At 34.5% G+C, this 20079-nt stretch overlaps 2 protein-coding genes across 7 annotated transcripts in view; one reads left to right on the top strand and one right to left on the bottom strand.

The window, feature by feature from the left end:
• Positions 1 to 335: 335 nt before the first annotated feature.
• LOC127064497 (uncharacterized) lies at positions 336 to 2939 on the bottom strand. Its single transcript, XM_050995650.1, has 5 exons — positions 2853 to 2939; positions 2572 to 2767; positions 2336 to 2498; positions 2038 to 2241; positions 336 to 1932 (listed from the first exon to the last, which is right to left on the bottom strand). Exons 2-5 carry the CDS (start codon positions 2753 to 2755, stop codon positions 1743 to 1745), a joined length of 741 nt encoding a protein of 246 aa, XP_050851607.1. The 5' UTR covers positions 2756 to 2767; positions 2853 to 2939; the 3' UTR covers positions 336 to 1742.
• Positions 2940 to 4351: 1412 nt separating this feature from the next.
• LOC127064489 (cell adhesion molecule Dscam2-like) overlaps positions 4352 to 20079 on the top strand; it is a 123567-nt gene continuing 107839 nt past the window's right edge. For 4 of the 6 annotated variants that reach the window (XM_050995608.1, XM_050995610.1, XM_050995605.1 and 1 more), the window contains exon 1: positions 4352 to 4767. In XM_050995608.1, the coding sequence (XP_050851565.1) occupies positions 4653 to 4767 (115 nt within the window). In that variant the 5' untranslated portion in view covers positions 4352 to 4652. The remainder of the gene's footprint in view (positions 4768 to 20079) is intronic. The other 2 variants (XM_050995611.1, XM_050995607.1) reach the window with 1 other exon arrangement.

Raw genomic sequence — 20079 nt, 5'->3', positions numbered from 1 at the left:
ATTCGATAATACAAATGCTCTATCTTGCTTTCCTTTCATTACTTCTGTAAGATATTTAAATAAGTATACAAACAAATAATTAGTCAATGCTGCATTTTTGATAGATTAAAATATTTGGTTCATAAAACGCTTTGATATTTTCTGTTCGATCATTTTTCTTTTTTCCAACGTAACGTTCTCTCAACATTATTTATATTTCATTTGTTAAATGCAATATAAGCGCAGTCTGTGTGTAGATCTCAATTTTTGTACGAAACGTTGTAATATTTTCATTTACGCACACATCGTGTTGTGTTAAGATTGAAAGAGTGTTTTGCTTTCTTTCTTTCTTTCTCTTTCTTTTTTTTTTTTTTTTTTTTTTTTTTAAACAAACATATTCATGATTTTTGATCACAACTTCTTATATTACCGACAATTAAATTGTAGCTATTTATTCCACTTGATATCAAAGAATTACCTGTGTGTTCAGTTATGCATAGTTTATCGACATAACATTCAATAAGAGATGCTCAACAAATAATAGCTATTTTTATGGAATTGGCAGCTCGTGCTTGTTGGTAATTTCATCTGAGTATGTATGCATGCGCATTTGACAAAGAGAACTCAGAAAAACATGCAGATCTTTTTTGACATACATATTTGTGAAAGTAAATATAAGGGGAGGGAGTCAGTGTAACTAAATGTTATTTTGTACATAGAAAGGAAGCATTGCACCAAGGGGAAAAAATGCACATAAGAAAATAAAGAAATGCTAAGAAAAGCCCAAAGTAAAGAGAGTGTAGTAGCTTCGACGTTCTCTCACTCCCTCACCAATTGCGCGCGCGCGCACATACCATACACACACGTGTATACATATATATGTATATAACAATGAATAATAAACTGTGTATTATTATATCTGTCAAGTAACCACATTGAAAACGTGTGGTTTGAAAACTTCTATTATTGCATAAGCATGACGACACCAAAGAAAAATTGGTGGTTTTTAAGAGGCAGTTAAAAGAAAATGGAAATATAATTGATGCAATGTGAATATGTACTAATAATCTTACCAAACGCATGATATCATTTCTTTTTCAAATGATCGATTAATAGGATACACGTGGAACTATTTGAAAATGTTCATATTTTGGTATATTTGATCAGCGATTAAACGTGAAATTTTTTTTTTTTTTAGTACATCTTTCACATTTTCATGCATCTATTTTTTCTCTCTTATCTTTTATCTATCTACTTTTGAGAAGTTAATTCTTTCAATTTATTGCCCTGCACTCTAAGTTTGTGATTGGTATGAGAAAATGAAACAAAACAGTATGTAGAAAGGATAATTATAATGCAACATATGTATTTGCCAATCTATTTTGTTGAATGTATGTATATACGAATAAGAATATTGCGAGAAATATCATTTTTTTATCAAAATACTCTCTATTTGATAGTTAACAATCAGATAAGTATCTTTAATGTTTCTTTTTCTTTTTCATAATCAAAAGAAGAGTAAGGTATTTGTAATATTGATGTAGATAGACCATACGGTCAAAACATATTTTTTAATATTTTCATTGCAATTCTTTGTCCATCGATTCGCATAAATTTTATTGAACATTCTCATATAAATGCATATAAAATGCAAATGCAAAGCTTATTAAAAATATTAATATTTATGATTATGATTACATCATTGTCGTATAAAAGTATAAAAATACAGAAAGAAAAAGGAAACATTTTCTACACTTTTACATTTAGTCCTTGTCAGCATTCTCTATTATTTTTCTCATTGTTTCTTCGTTAATTATCTCTGCATGTTTTTCTAACATTTCTAATAAGAAAGATCTTTTCATCAGGAGTTTTCCCGAAGTTGCTATGAAATTAGTGATAAGTTTTTTTATTATATTTATCTTGTTTATAGTTTTCATCAGTTTTTCTTTATTTCTGTAAAAATAATAATATAGAAAGAAATAAGGTAAATAGTACAGTTATTGGACATACTCTTTATAATTTTAGTAAAATGAAAATTCTATTGACTTAATAGCTTACTTTACTACGTTAGGATTTGTTTTCTGTAAGTTTTGCTTCCTTTGCTCCTCCTTTTCCTTTAAAAAGCTATGGTGGTCAAATATCGCTTTCTGACATTGAATCTTTAACTCCAATTGTTTTTTGAATGCTTTCTGAACAGATTGCTGAGTCGATAGAATGACATCGTTCAACATAAACAACTTCCTCATAGCCGCGTACATTTTCCTGTTTCGATAATTAATTTTCTAATAATATATTATATTACTATTTGGAAATAAATAATATATTTTCTTTTTTTTTACAAGATATTTGGTCATACTCCTGAACGTCTATTTGATTTTCGTCAGACATAACATCCAGTATAGTACTACTGCGGAGACATTGCTCGATTGCAATATTATTTATAATTGCTTTAGCCGTATTTTCTTGTAGCTCTTGAAAAATATTTTCCATATTTGTCGTAGGGATTTCTTCATTTAATGCTAAAAATATGAAATTGTTATTATTTGTGAGAATACGATGAAAGAGAAATCTTGATAGAAATTGCAACAATACTGATATCTTTTTTAGCTTTAAGTATTATCGTCCTAGAGCTTAAACGATGAATTGATTTTCTTAAAATTTCAATCTTCTCATCTGGAGGTCTGTAATCATCTCTGGAAACTGCACCGATTGAAAATTCTGCAACATTTTCTCTCAACTGCTTTAACGCCTGTTCTAGATTCTTATAATTAGGCATTTTTCGTATAACCTAAAATATTTTATAACCTAGGTGAATTCATATAAACTACAATAACAATAAACTTTAATATACTTTCTACAGAAATCATATGTACGTTAAATGACAAATTGAAACAGAGGAAAACAATTATGCGTGCTTTTTATATTTATAGTTCCCGCCTAGATGGCGCTTTTGTAGCGCCGCTTTAAGCGCCCTCTCTCCTATATATTACGTAGGCTAGTGATTTCATAAAAGTCTCTAGTAAATTAATACAACCTGCTGCCATTTTATAATTTTATATTTCAACTTTAATTTTTTCATTAAAACTGCATTATTTATAATATATATATATATTAATAGACAATAAACTATACGACAAAGAAAATAGAATATAGATGTAGCGATCCAATGCGTGTTTGCGAAGCGATACTCGGACAGTAAATCATATTCGAGCTTCAATAGATAGAAAATTTAAATAATGAAAATATCATTATCATCAATGAAAATGTTGCGTCAAATACTGCTTCGATATTACACGATCGATTTACTTATCGCGTAGGTAAATTAATAGATTATCACGGTAATAATTTATCGCGCGGGAAACATTATTAATCAAACTATAATTTTTCAGAAATACTTTGCTGGACATCACAAAAGCGATTTTATCTTTTGGTCTTTTAATCAGGGAGATGGTACGATGAAATATTATTTTCAAGAAGAAATAAACGAATACATTATATAGATGATCATTATTATTTCATCATTAATCAGTCATTCGATTTATAAGAAATGATGCGAATAATGCTTTTGATTACGATATTCGATGGTACGATTTAAAAGACGAGAAGATAGTTGTGTAGAATGTTGTGCAAACAATAGTTTAGAACAAATAGAAAAGACGAGGCGGTAGGTAATGGCGGATAAAAGTTAATCGGCCGCGTGTGCGGTGAACTATTTAATTTGCGTTAGCGGTGGCGTCGGCGGTGAGAGCGTAAAGTTACACCAAGCTCTCTCGCTCTTTGAGGTTGCAGCAGGCCAAGTTTGGTTGGTGGTTGATGGTATTCTGGAGAGATGAAGAGAAAGGGGTATGAAGGAGAACGATAGGAGAGGGGATGAAGGGGATGAAGGTAGGAAGGGTGGACGAAGCTGGTAACGTAACAGGATGGAGACTGCTATAGATATAGATGTACTCGTAAGGAGAGAGGAAGAGTGAAGGGGATCGTAAGATGGTCTCGAAGGGATGAGGATTGGTAAAATGGTGAGAAGGGGTAGAAGGAGAAAAGGAAAAGAGGAGGAGGTTTGAGATTGTGGTTTGAGGTTCTCGTAAGCTTCTAGAAACTCGTATTGCCCCGCGCATGTCGTGAAAATCTACACGCACGTTATATACATATGTATAAACAAATACAAATACATATACGTAAGTAAGGTATACGTTTATACACACATACGTACGTATACAAAGTTACGTACATACACAGTTGTTAAAGGGTCGGTATCGTGAGCAAAAGGAAGGAACCAACGACCGTCGACGAAGATAACCGTATACTCCCGAGGACCGATTCACCGCGAAACTTGATTCGACTCGAGCGCGAGCAGCCGGTCAGTCTCTCGCTGACGCTCGGTGCGACGAGTACTGATCGGTTCGGTTATGGACAGGAGGTTTCGTGTGTGCACATAGATCATTCTTATATTCTGTATATTATAAATAAGAAAGGGAGGATAATAAATATAAAGAGTTCTGCGAGGTCAGCTACATCGACCTTCTCCTCTTTCGAGGAGAGGGCGGAGGGCGATAAGTCCTCCGCCTTGAAAGGTCTCTCTCTACTCTCTTTCTTTCTCTTTGTTATTACTATTGTTTAAAATACGATATTTTTGAGGGAGGTTCCTTCTTCGGAGGAAAATCATTAACGTCAAAATGAAGTTCGTTCGAGGTATCCTTCGACCAGTATGGAAAGTAACACCGAGCCACGTGGAGCGGCACAACCTCGTGTTCTCCACACGACTGCTTTTTATCCTTCTTCTTGTAACTGGTGAGTTTTATATATATATATGTGTGTGTGTGTGTGTGTATTTATATTTATATATAAATATAAGAGATATTTAGAAAACGATGAAACGTTTGATGGAGTATCGTTTGAGCTTCGTTACGCGATAAGGACTTGGTGAAAATAATGTAGCGTTACAAAGTTGTTTAGTTTTTCGTAATTTTTTTTCTTTTTTTCTTTTTTCTAAATATTTTTTTAATGACATCACGCGCCGAATATTTGATAAATGCAGAGGTATAGAAATCAAAGGACGAGCGAACTCGTTCAACGAATTTACGAATTTGTAACGGAGAAAGTATATATGTAATTTCATTGGTACGTTGAAAGATAGTATCCGCATGGGTTTGAATTGGCTGGATGACTCGGAAAAACCGGCTGTTTTTGCGGTACGTTAAACTAGCTTGTTTGGTGAGAGCGCACGATTGCGGTGGATGATGGAAGTATTTCTGCAACTGGTGTGCAATCGTTACGAGGATCATACCGAGAATGGTAGTAGCGTTTTCGTTTAAAAAGCTTTTTTCATTTGTCTACTCTAAAAGATATTACAATCTTCGACACGCTTATCGTTATTAATATCACACTAATATTAACTATAATTACGTACAACAATATCGATAATGTTAATGACGTTCCGTTAATTTTTAATTTTTTGGAATATACATAATTTATTGTAAAATTTATTCTCATGGTAAACACAGTATAACGATACGTTTTGTGGGATAATAACAATCGTTGTTACGTCGTAAATTTCATATGAAAAACGGTCCATGCGAGATATCATTGGAGAAAAGAGAGAGAGAGAGAGAGGAAGAAAGAGAGAAAATTTATAAAATTTATATAAATATATTGTATTAATATGTTGGTGAAAATAAAAAAAAAAAAAAGAACAAAAAAAGGAAAAAAGGAAATACGTAAAATGTATACATACCGTTTAGTTGTAATATCTCAGTAAAATAAATTACTGGCGATTAGTACAAAGATAAACACGTCGGCTACGTATTAACATTTTTATGACCTTGTTTAGTATATATACATATATACATAGATTCACGTAACGCTATGTCATTGACGGTTGGTTTATCGTATACGCTTTAGAAGTATTAAGAGCGCCCTAGATAGGAAATTTACGAGAAATATGGGAAGATTAAGGATGATACAGCTAGAACGTTGGAGTATCTGACAATAAGCCGACGTATGTGGCAGGGTGAATCTGTTGTAAAGGGTGTGAAAACGCAAGCCGACGCTAACCCCTAAGCCGATTGTCCAATCACTGCGACGTTACGTATATATCTATCTATGAAATTCTCTTTTTTTTCTGATTTTTTTTTTCTTTTATTCTGTTTTTTTCAACTTTGACAATTCACTATCCACGGTTGATATTTAATAGGGTATTCATTTAATAAAAATTATGTATATACGTAATATAATATATATCGATAATTCGTAGATTATCCAAGTTCGTATAGTAACACGATCGTTATCGTAAACATAGTTAAAGTAAACATGGTAGGAACATCGTGTAATAGAGTAATAATCGAGTATTCGAGCAGGCGTTAAGAGATAATATCGAGGGTTGTTTCTCTAAACAACAGGGAGACGATATACGCGATAATCCAGGATATCTATGGTAGAGAGAGATTGTCGAAACAAAATTCACTTCCTTCGGCGATATGGCGTCTCGAAGTTTACTGTACGTGAATTCCCTCTGCCCTGAGGATATTACTCGTGCGTATTATGCGGCCTATGTATCGCGAAATTAGTCCATACAATCTATGTATAATTATGTAGTCTACTTTATACGTGGATCTGAGAAACGAGGTGTAAAGTTAACTGCCGGATTTAACTTTTCAATGATAAGAAGGAGGTCATCGTGAACAAGTTCAAAAAGGATTCAAGCGTTGGGGATTTTAAAAAGGTTGCTTTTTTAACGAGGACAAACTTGACTATAAACGTAAGTTAATACGTCGATCTGTTACGCGAGGACAACACGAGTTTTCTTCTCCTCGTTCATTTTATTCTTGTTATTAAGTTAGAATCTCGTTCAATTTATGTTCATTCTATTATAATTGCTTCTAATGTTTCTCTTCTTCTTTTCTTTCTCGTTTCTTTTTCTTTTTCAAAGTAACGACTTGTATTTTATTTATTTATAAGATTATTATTATATATTAGATAAATTGGACGAACTTTATTTCTTCTTTCAATTTAAATTACAGAATTGATATTGTTACATGGATGTTAAATTTTTATTGTTGAAAGAAAAAGAAAAAGAAAAAAAAAACGTGAGGAGATATCGTTTTGAAAATGTACTTTACATTATAGACATATTTCGTGCGCGATTAAAATCTCTTCAAATCGTTTTGACCGTTTTAATCTTTAGGTTCTTCGTCCAGCAGGGATGTTTCGTTTTCTTTTACGCTTTGGTAGGCCTCTTTACCCTTGTTAATTATACGTATTTACCCTTTGATGAGAGTTCTTAGAGTTGCCATTTTACTGTTGGCTTCTCTTTTTTTTCGGTGAGTTTTATGCGATTTACGATCGGTTCAACGTTAATGCGATAAAAGCGAAAAGTTAGTTCGATCAAAGAGAGTAGCAAAGGAGCATGTACCTGCTGTAATGTATGTATATCATACATATATATGTTATATGCATATATATATATGCGTATATATACATACATACATATATATATATATATATATATATATATATATATGTTTGAACTACAGCAGCACTTGGGAAGAGCTTGTGTGTTAATCGATCAGGCGCTTTGACGTAAGCCGCGCATTAATAATTCCCACGAGAATTAACGATTACATAGTAGTACTTACGATCGATGGATCGATCGATCTATTTGACGAAATTATCGCCTTTAGATCGTTGAAAATGTATATAAAATATAAATTAATTTTAATATATATAATAACGTCTGATATATATATATATAATATCTTATTTATATTTATATATATATCTCATATGTGTTATTTATCTAGTATTTAAAGTTAAAGAGAGAGAGAGAGAGAGAGAGAGAGAGAGAGAGAGAGATAAATTTGGTACTGATAGATTTAATCGATAAATTCAATTCAACTCGTAAAAGTGAAATTCTCAAGTGAGGTGTAAAGTCGGACGTTAATTAAGCTTAATACGACGGATGATCAACGTAAATCTTCCTTCATGACGTTCAGCTAACGTCGGTCAGAGATAGTGGCAAGTTTGTAGGTGGTATGTTGTAACGGGCACTAGATAGCAATGATTTTGATCAGATGATTGAAACGGAGCTTGCTCGGTATGCACAGTCCTTTCCTTTGTACATACAACTACAACATTCCGTGCATTTCTGTTCCGCATATCTTCATTCCATTACCTACGTTACGTTCTGTGCTAACGGAAATTACGCTATTGCACGCTCGTAAAACGAATAACATTGGGTAAAAATGAAATTTATTAGTCGCAACGCAGTGAACGCATAGTAAAAATTTGTCTTTTTCTTTTTTCTTTATCTCTCTCTCTCTCTCTCTCTCTCTCTCTTTCTCTTTCTTTTCTCTCGTATAATACGTATATAGTATGTATGTATCTTCCTATGTAGGTATATACGTACATCCTTTATGCATTTCCCTTTTAATTACGATATTAGCTACATGTTTCGTGGTACAAAGCTTTCGAATTCTGGGTAACGTGGAAGTACCGTTGGTTATGTTAACTTTCACAGCGTAATAATAAATCGTTTTTCATTTTTCTCGGGAAAATCTACTCTCTTTTCTAGACGGAGAGAAAACTTTGTAAACGTTTCCTTCGTAGTATAAAAGAAGAAAAAAGGTATGGGTAGTTAGTTTAGGGTTATTTCCTTCGTAGATTCGAGCGAATATTTTTTTTTCTTTTTCTTTCCTTTTTCTTTCTTTTTTTTTTTTTCTTTTAAGGAAATAGGACAGGAGGCTCGGGAAAAACTTTCGAGAAAAGGAAAAAATAATTTACATATATATATGTATATATATATATGTATATTATATACTCGAAAGACGTCGCGTGGTAGGCGAATACAATACGAGTCTCGTTAGAGAATATTTCTCTCTCTCTCTCTCTCTCTTTCTTTCTCTTTTTTTTCTTTATTTATTTTTTTTTTCTTTTTTTTTCCCCATAGCGAGTGTTTCTCCAAAATCTTTGAGCTTTTACTTCTTCGACGACAATGAACAATAATAAATGCAGGAAGGAAGTTCTTCCTACGTACGTAAATCATGTCAACCATTTGGATTTACAGCCGACAGACCGGCCATTTCGTTCGACTCGATAGATCGTACGAAACTTCGTATGTATTTATGTATGTATTTCGAGATGTCTGACTGTAACGGTCTTCCATCACTGTGACTTTCCTAAGTGAGTTAAGCTCTCTAGCTTGTTTATACTTTTTCATATCGGTATACGTTTTATATAGGACTAATTGATGGATCGATCGGGAGTACCATGGAAAAATGTTTAGCAATGTGATGTTTCTTGGAAATAGTTGACAAGATGTGTTTTCAATGAAACAATCGATCATAGATGGTATTAATACGTTTTTAGAAAATTTGTTATAAGATTCCAATAAATATGAACATTAATGGTTTCCTAATAAAAACAAATTTATTGTTAAATAGATTAGTACGTTATTAAAGTATCTCGATATTTTCTTTAATACTGATAAATCAAGAGTTTGTTTTTTAAAAGGACTACTATATTCTTGTTAGTTTTCAACAAGATTTTGTATTCGTTGATGGGAAAGATTTTTCTAGGCACGTTCGCTTTCTTATATTCGGTTTCTTCGAAGTTATATACACGATAAAAGTATGAGAGAAAGAGAGAAAGAAGTATGTCGAGCATTTACGCGTAGGGCTCGTGAATAGGACGGGTAATTTTATGCGTCAACAATTTTCTTCCGCTTACTAGAACGACATTCGGTAGAGAGAACGTGACACGCTTATGCGAACTCCTGCTTGTTGGTAGCGATAGCTATGTATGTATCTAAGGTAGAAGAGAACGAGAGCGAGAGAGAGAAAGAGAGACAGAGAGTATCAGAGTTGGAGCATCGATGTATAAGGCGACAACTCGTTTCTGCAACTTGCTGATTTCGCATAAGTCTTCTAGCTGACAAGAACAACGACGTTGCATGTTGCTTGCAGAATTTTACTGTAGAATCTTTCTCTCTTTTTCTCTCTCTTTTGTCATAGCAACTGTATATATGCTACGCATATACGAAGATGTATATATGTATGTATATAGCAATGGAAAGAGAGAGAGAGAGAGAGAGAGAATTTCCAAGAATCCTTCAGTTTCATAGATGGTATGTACCAGATATGTGTTGGTTTAATAACGCTACTACATAGGAGTAATTACTCATATACGGATAAACTTAGTCTTAGAGAGAAAAGAAAAGGGTTTAAGAAATTGCATGCTCGACTCTTTCTCTTTTTATCATTAGAAAGATTAAGGATTATAGTGTGGCGATTATTAACGATAACCAGGGATATTTCAATTTGTGTTAAGTTAAATTGATTTCGTTTTAATGGTCGCTCTTTTTCTTTTCTTATCTGCTTTAATACTTTGTTGATTTATTAAAAAAAAAAAAGAAAAGAAAAGGAAAAAAAAGAAAAAGAATAGTAATTCAAATTAGAAAAAGACGATACGACGATTGCAATTTTCTAAGCGTTTCAATTTGCTTAAGAAAAAATAAGAGATAAAACGTGATAATTTTGCGTCCGATAGATCGACATGAAGAACTGGTTAACGAGCTATAACGAGTGCGTGTTTATAGATTTCCATGTTCTCGTGGTTATAGAAACAGGCGTTGATCCGTTTCGAGTATCCGTTTCTCGAATGCGCTCGTACTCATGCTGGTACAACGAGACCGTGTAATAATCATGTATTCGTACTATGGAATATCAGAAAGATAGATAGGTAGAGAGAGAGAGAGAGAGAAGGAGAATTTAATGAGAAAAAGAGAGAGATAGAAAGAGAGCATGTAATAAGAAAGAGAGAGAAAGAAAGAAAGAAAGGAAGATAGGAAGAGAAGAGAGAGAGAGAGAGAGAGAGAGAGAGAAAGGGAGGATGCTATAGCAAAGGGTAATAAACGTGTGTATATTGGCTTTAGGTAGCAGTGTATGTACGTGTATCATTTGTAGAGATGTTTGTATGTGAAGTGAAGGAGAGAGAGAGAGAGAGAGAGAAAGAGAGATAGATAGATAGATAGATAGGGAGAGAAGGATAGAGAAAGATAGATAGAGGGAGAGAGAGAATTTGAAATGAGAAGATGTGGTAGGAGTGAGAGAGTGAGAGTGTGAGAGAGAGAGAGAGAGAGAGGAGATTTGCAGCTGTATGCGCTGAGCGCAGCAATGCAACCACCCCTTTCACAGGGGGTCAGTTTATCCTTATCGGGGGTACCGTGGCACATAAATCAAAGTGTTTACTCAGCAGCCATTGGGCGCGTGCAGCGGTACCGGGTAGGGTGAGTGTGGTGAGAGAATGAAGGAGTGAGACAGAGAGAGAGAGAACCACAGGGAGAGAGAAAGACAGAAAGAGAGAGAGATAGAGGGATGAGGAAAACGGAGCAAACTCAGGGCTAATAATGAGCATTGGTGCTTCTCTAGCTCGTAGCGAGGAGCCCGGTCGGACCAACCAGCCAACCATTCACCTATCGTCAAGACTATCCGTGGCTGATTCTCCACGGCCATTCATCGTTTTGCTCGAGGATTGGAAGTTGATACACATCGAACGATAGAGATCGAGAGAACTATTTCTCTCTCTCTCTCTTTCTCTATCTTCTTTTTTCTAACGAAGTCCGTCTCTCGCTCCTTTTCTTTTTTTTCTTTTTGTTTTCTTTTCGCTTTTATATTTTTTTCTTTCTCTCACTCCAACCACGTATATGTCTATCTTGTTCTTTCTTTTTTCTCTTTTCCTTTTCTTTCGTTCTTCCTTTCTTTATCTTTTCTTTTCTTTTCTTTTTTTTTTTGTATCTCCTTCTCTATCCTCTGCGACATGCGTTTAGCAAAGCATCAAGAAAAGAGAGAAAGAACGGAGGCATGTCTTGTGAAAAATAGACGAGGGTGCTTTGGTGATAGGGATTGAAAGTTTTCCGTCGAGTTAGAGTCAAAAGAAAGAGGGAACGTCGTGCGACGTTCTGTTCCAGGCGTAATTATCGGACACGAAGAAAAGACCAACATTGGAGAAATGTAGAGCATACGGAAGGAATAGAGAGGATGCAATGTTCTATTGTAGTCTTCTCGATCATTCTCCATTGGATTTGTGCGACGACGTGCAAGAAGAAGCTTTTATAATATCTACATATACTTGTTATTATTATAAGAATAATTTATTATTTCTTAAAGTTTTCATCTAATATACAACGACGATCAAAACTTTAAATATACTTCGCTAATTTTATATGAAAAAAAGGAACATGACGATATTATTTGTTCGATTGTTTGATAAGAATTAGGTAATTTGTAATTACAGAGCCTTATACACACACACATACACACATATGTAACGGTTCATTTTCACGTTTATGTTAATAATATACAAAAATAAAGACTCGAAACTATGCTTATAGTTTCGCACTTTTTTTTTCATTGGTTAATCGAACACTTAGCGTCGTTGTTGTTTATTTTGTTTGTTTGTTTGTTTTTTTTATAAAACGCAGTGTAGGTGTATATTTCATTACTATCATATTATCATATAGAAAGTTATATTATTAATTTAATTTAATTACTTTGTAGAATTAGAATAATTCACTAGAATATCTCAAACAATTCAGTAGAATATTTCGAAAGTTTATATTAATTCTTATCACTCACTCCATATAATAGTTCATAACGTTAATAGATTTAGTCTCGCGAAATTCAGATTACTCGTTGAGAGAATTATAGGGAATAAAATACGGCTTATCTTCAGGGCTCTCGGATCGATGCACATATATACGCATACATACGTTAAACCGTTAGACTATGGCCCGAGGACGATGCTTCACCGGACAAATATTATGCCGCAAAGTTGAGTGGCGCACAGGTGCACGTTGTTTATCGATTAAACTTGTGCTAGGAGTACGCACCTCCAAGCAGTTTTGCTTCCTTTGAGAGAACGAAGGAAATTATAAGTTTTCTTTGAAAGATGTGGGAATGAACAAGGATGGATATAGAAAAGAATAATTAAAAGAGAATGGCGGAGACAGCAAAAGAGAAAGAGAAAGAGAAAGAGAAAGAGAGTGACAGAGATAGACCGAGAGAGATAGACAGAGATAGACCGAGAGAGATAGAGAGAGAGAGAGAGAGATAGACAGAGATAGACCGAGAGAGATAGAGAGAGAGAGAGAGAGAGAGAGAGAGAGAGATAAAGACAGATTGCCAAGTAGAAAAGTCATCTCGTTACAAGGAGAAACGATTATGTGAAACAGTGTGTAATTAACTGAAGTTTGTAGTTGATAATGGTACCGCTATGGAACGATGGCCGTTGGCAATCCATTTAATCGCCGGTAATCCTTCGGACCACAATGGATCTACGACATGGAATGCAGCGTAGCATCGCCCACATAGAACGATCTATCGTTCCTCTCGGATGGATAGCTAGGACACGCCTTTCGAGATGCCGTTTCCACGTATGTACATATATGTCCACCGATTTCACTGGACTGTGCCTCGTGCCTAACAAAGGATAAAGCAAGGGGTAAAAACATCCCTTTCTCTATCCCTTTCCCTCTGTTTTACTCTTTCTCTTTCTCTTTCTATCTCTCTTTCTGGTTTCATCACAAGCCGATGGAACTTGTCCTCTTCTCTTGGAGGAATTCTAAATAAAATGGACGGCACGACTCGTTCGTAACGATGGTGGAAGATAACCTGAGAGGCCACTCCATCTTCGTCAAATTAATTGTCTCGCACGTGGCATCAGCACGGACATATACGTAGGAAAATATCGAACGTTTTTATGAGAGAGAGAGAGAGAGAGAGAGAGAGAGAGAGAGAGAGAGAGAGAGAGAGAGAGAGGATTCTATTTATTTATTTATTTTTTTTCTTTTCTTGTTTTTCAAATTTCACGTACACCATATCCGAAGGTTGGACTTTAATATAAATCGAGTAAATCGAATCAATCGAAATCTATGGCAATTCGACGGCGATGAAACATCGTACGAAACGATGATAAAGCTAATTACAAATGATATGCATTGCTAATAAATTTAATTTGTTGCGATAATTAAATTTAATAAAAATCTCTTGGATCCCTCGGTGGATTTGTTATATGTTGGTTTATCTATTAACGGAGAACATTTGATTTGTTGGAACAGGTATATTTATATATATATATAATATATATATGTATAAATATGGAAGAGCGTATAGGGTTAGTAATCCGCAACGTGGCTAATTACATGCTGTTTACCTACATATTCTCGTGTATTTTAGTAGAGTATAAATTTCATTTTGGCAAGTCCTCTCGAATATTCCCCTAAAATGTTTCTACGAACTATTTACTATCCTGTGTGAACTTTTACTATATCATGTATGTAATCAATGTTATTACAACATTCTAGCATTGCCAATATTGTATTCATATCTTGCATCTGATAGACGGAGATAATAAATATATGAATACGTATCAATTATCCATATATATGTATATACGTAGATATAAACTTAGAATATTTTCTTTATTAGTCTATATTTAATTGATTAGTGAAAGTAATATATCGATAATAGTATGATCAAAAAAAGTAATTTTCTTTGTTAAAAATGATATTCATATTAATATATCTAATTATAAAAACGATATTTATATTAATATATATAATTATAAAAACGCTATTTATATTAACATATATATATATGTTTCTGTGCACATAGACGTAAAATGTTCATATTTCCACAAAAAGGAAAACAATGAAGTTTCAACGTGATCTTTGATTCATGTGTACACATAGACATTTCTCATGATGCAATTTTCTAACGTTTATACAGGAGTGTATTATCACGAGCATTTACATTTCCAAGAGCTGAACGTACGCTGGCCCGCAAATGGTGAGAATAAAGTCTCGTTTAAGAGAAAGTAAAGCACGCGATAACTCATGGTGGATAATGAGTATCGTCCGGCTGACCTGTACGCATTTAGTTCTACTGGTCGGCTGCTTCACTATAACCATTCTCTTTCTCTCTCTCTCTCTCTCTTTCTCTCTCTTTCTCATTCTCTTTCTGGTTTACCCTTCTATTCTGTGGTAGCCAGTATCACGTAGGAACGACGTAAAATGCAGTTCAAGCTTTCTACCTCCTCCTTCTGTTCCTCCTCCTACTTTCTTCTGGGTCTTCGCTTATATTCCACCTCTCGTTTGGTCATGGTGAAAACGTCTTTTCGAATGTGGTTCTTAAGTACCACGTTAGTTCTTTAAATTCGAGTTTAATGGCCACCCAACCTGATACCCTTATGAAATTTTAAACATGCTGTCCTTGAATGTAATCTTGTAAAGTAAAAGATAAAGAAATGGGAAGATAATAGTACATTGATCATCTTCTTTAAAATGGTATATCTCAAGATATTGTGTTTCGAAATATGAATTCGAGAGATACGAATATGAATTCAAAAGAATATTCTTCTCTCTTTCTCTCTTTCTCTTTTTTTTCTTTTTTGTACAGATAGTTTACTTTTTTAATTAAGTATACTTTGATAAATATTTCATTGATTTTAGATGATTTAATATCAGGATATCATTTTTTAGATAGATTATCAAATATTTTCTTGATATGTGATATTAATAGATATATAGATATGTTTTATATATCTATATGTTCTGTATATATATATATATATTTTTTAATTTATATATATACATATATACGTTTTATGTAAATATTTTATGTATCTATATGTTCTTCCTATGACATATAAATACGTATATAATTTCCCTTATTAGAAAATTAATATTAAATTTATAATTACGATTTTTATAAAATATCTATACTATTATATATGCGAGCGTAATAGGATCTGCAATATTTAATTATTGTTCGAATAGATTCTTCTAAATAAAATAGTTAGCACAGTAGATCGATGCAATATTTAACTATTGTTCGAATAGATTCTTCTAAATAAAATAGTTAGTACAGTAGATCGATTTGCAGTCTCGTATTTCAGAAAGTAATTATCTCTCTGATAGATTTACTAGGTTAATAATGAGATCCGTTAGCCTGATTCGTGCTCCGACCATTTCTCTACGGGTCCTCTTCCATGTCGAGTTACCTATGAGAGATATAAAGTGCTTCAGTGTGACCCGACGTTCGGTTCGATCTATCGGTTTTACTCGATTTTACTACGGTCAGTTAGTTAGTTAGTTTGAAATTCCAAAAGGTTGATGAGCCGATTGCGGTTTCATAGTAGTGCGCTTAGGGAACTTGTTGAATTGTAGCAATGTCATCTCTTTATCTATCAACGATATTCATCGAATATATTACATTTCTCCCTTATTGGAAATAACATTTCCTTATTTAAATTAATATAATTATTTCATTCGCTATATAAAATCTTTTTACTTATACATTCTCATACACCTATATATATATGATCAATTGAATAAACATGAACATATATCGGGTTTTCATCTTCGTTTTCATTGACGAGATTTCTAAAACATGAAGTGGATCTTGCATAAGAGTTGCATCGGTTAACGAGTGCATCCTGGTTCGTTAACTTACAATGAAATAGGAGTTTTATGGATATTAAACGGAACGACATCGAACGTCAATATGGTAAAGAGTAAGAGATAGACAGAGGAAGAAAGAGAGACGAAAAGAGAGAGAAAGAGAGAGAGAGAGAGATAAATAGAGAAAAAGAGAGAGAGAGAGAGAGAGAGAGAGAGAGAGAGAGAGAGAGAAACTCTCTGAGCCCTTCCATTTCTCCCACCATTAATCGGAAAAGTGTACAAAGAGTAGCGCACACGGCCGCCTGTTGATTTTCCCGCGATATATCTGTCGATATATACACGCATATACACTCCCACAGACTTGTATATACAGACCAGGTATATATTTGTATCTCTGTGTATTGGTAGTGTTGAGACGATAGTAGAGTGAAATTGAAAATCGGTCGTGGCTGAACGACGGTATCTAATCGGGAAGCAATTATGAGCACTCCGTGGTTGTACTGGCTGCCGACCGGCTACCCACTACGATTCTGTTGTCTATTGTATTGTCATCGAGCTACACACACACACATATATATAGACAGACCACATACACACACACATATACGCAAATACACATAGAAGCGGCGATGGTAACAACCCAGTCCGAAAATAAATTCACCTGTGCGTTAAACGATCGCTCAATCGCGACCGATTTCTCCCTATCGTTTCTATTATTTCGTGGCGTTCGCTTTCAGAGATGCTACTGTATCACAACAAAATTGTGTTTTTTTATCTTGCTTTTTTCTCTCCGCTCTCTCTCTCCCTCTCTCTCTCTTCTGTGCTTTTTTTTTTCTTTTTTTTTATCGACAATAGCCATTATTTCGTTTTCATTCTTGTCGAGAACTGAAAAAATACAGAGAAAGGTTGTATTTTTTTTCAGGCAAGTCACTTTGATTTTCGAGATATCTACTCTTATTGTCCTTTTTTTTCACTCTTTCCCTCTCTCTTTATATACCAAATTTCACGTTCATTCTGTAACGTAAAGAAATAATAACGTCGTTTGTGATAGTACGCTGTTTAGAGAGCTCCCGACCTCGACAAAAGGATGCACGTCTACGTCGTTGACCACACAATACCATTCATACCACTTTTGAGAATAGTTTCGTCGTCGTCGTCGGTCCAGAGCTTGGTCTGTTTCCCTCTTTTCTCTTTTCTTCTTTCTTCTCTTTTTTAATTTCTTTTTATCTATTTTTTAGCCGAAAGCGTGTTCCGTAACTTTGTAACACACCGCGGACGCTAACTCAACTAGTATATTCCGAGCACGCATGGCCTCTGACAAACGTTGGACTTAATCCGGATGTAGAAGCTTTGTTTGTGTGGTTCCGTTGTTACGTTAGATTCCAGAATTCTCTCTCTCTCTCTCTCTCTATCTCTATCTATCTATCTATCTCTCTTTATATAACTATCTATCTCTTTTGCGTTAGGTAGTAAATTTCGAGATGCAATTTACTTGCAAATGAAAATTTATTTCTGGGCATATATTATGTATGAAAATAAGATATTGGCATTTGATCACTGATAGTGATAGAATCGATTTTCTTTGAAAATTACTGTCATTCTTATTTTGTGAATATTATAGAAATCGTTGGACCCCTTTCAATTTTAGATACTTACGTAGTCTAACGTCTTAGTCTTAGAACTCGTGAAAATTTCAATTCGCCGCCTCACGAGTTATTCGATTAGCTATTAAGGAAGTTCACGTAATAGGACTCTACAAGTAGGTCAGAGAAGAAGGAAAGGGACATGGTAGGACGAGCAGAATCGAAGCTTCTTCTAGTGCTGTCGTTGCATCGTTAAATGACTTTGATAAAATATATCTCGTGATTGTCTTCATTTCTCTTTTTCCTCTTATTTCCTTTTTTATTCCTCTTATTCGTCGTGACCATAACAAAACGTAGATTTCGTAAAGTAATACGTTTCGAATTTAGAGATGTTTCTACTGTTATGATGTGAAATAGGAAGGAAAACTAGCTTAAAATATTCCTCCTCTTTTGGCAAGCGCGTAGGAGTTAAGTTTACGTAAATTTTGAATATGTTTTATGGTTTCTCGATTAACCAACATCCATCGACTCACCCGAGAAGATAACTTTTCTAGCAAACTCTCTATTACGATACGATGAGTAAGTACAAAATTTTGTGATAGCTATATATATATATATATATATAGGTAGGTATGTGTATATATACATAGCATCGACCATTCATCTTGTCTCATTCAAAACGCCATGTTTTTCCGTTGTTTTATTAACTCTTATTTTCTTTTAGACTCGCCTAAAAGCCACCTCTATGAGAGAGAAAAAGAGAGAAAGAGAGAGAGAGAGAGAGAGAGAAAGAGAGATGGAGAGAGATGGAAAACTTTAACCCTCCAGGCATGCGCCGTATCAAGGCGGTATGTTTTTTCTCTGTCTCCCCTTTTTTTCTTCTTCCTCTCTCTCTCTCTCTCTCTCTCTCTGGTTCTTTTTATCTCTCTTTCACTCTCTCCTATTTTTCTTCCTCTTTTCGTTGAAGCCTTGAAAAGACAGAGCTTTTGATGCTAGCAAGCATTGTGCCGTGGTCGTTTTCGCATCTCTGACGTTTCGAAAGGACGGGATTTAAACCGTTCGTAAATAGCCGGGCCACCGTAATTAATTCCGTTGTGGCCGGATGGTATAAGTAAGACGAATGAAACGTTGTCGACGAAAACTTTTCGGTAGTTCTAATGCCCTTTTACTTGGTCTAAAACGAAAAAAACAAATATTACGGTTGCCGTAACGTGAATATTATCCTTCCCTTGTTTTCCTTTCATTTTTCTACCTACCTTCCAGCTTAACGTTCGATAACAATGGCGTCGATGCGAAATGCGTTGTGCTTTGATAATGTCTCGTTATCGATCTCGTATCGGAGGTTAAAAAAAAAAAAAGAAAGAAAAAGGAAAAACAAAAAAAATGGAAAAAGAATAACTTGTTTTAAATATTTTCTCTATCCAGGTACATATTGCTTTTTTATTCGTTTAAAAAAAGAAAAAAAAAGATATACAAAGGACAAAAAATACAATAAAACAAAAAAATAAAAACGAAGAACCCTAATCTCAAGAGTATTACGTAAAACTTAACAAGACACGAATCGGTTCTAGTTACGTTATAACGTGTGTTAAACTGAGATCCAGTGCGGTCATTGGATGCCTCGAGAAAAATCAATTCGCAGGTCGGCCTGGGTCGAAGATCGTATAGTTAAGAGATATTTCCTCTCTCTCTCTCTTTTTCTCTTTTATATACCGACGCTCTTTCCCGCTTCGCAATTACGTGGGTTATCGAGTTCGTGCGATGAGCAGACAGCCGGTGAGATCTCGTTCCGTGGATCTTTCCTTCTCACACTATTTTTTTCCAGTTTCCATCTTCCTCTTTTCTATCTCTTTATTTCTCTCTCTCTCTCTCTCTCTTTCAAGACTATTCTCTTCCGTTCGTTGACGTAGCCTCGAAGCTACGCTAGTTGGATCTTGGATTCGCCACCGTTTTCGACGATGCTCGGTATAATACTCAAGGGGAAGTCTTCGCTTCTTCTTTCACAGCCGATAGAAGTGGGCAGCTGTCAGTAGCAGCATTTAGTTAACGGGCCTGGATTCTTCTTCC

The sequence above is a fragment of the Vespula vulgaris genome, chromosome 6 (assembly GCF_905475345.1).
Source record: "Vespula vulgaris chromosome 6, iyVesVulg1.1, whole genome shotgun sequence".
NCBI lineage: Eukaryota > Metazoa > Arthropoda > Insecta > Hymenoptera > Vespidae > Vespula > Vespula vulgaris.
This window is presented reverse-complemented; position numbering and strand designations above follow the sequence as displayed.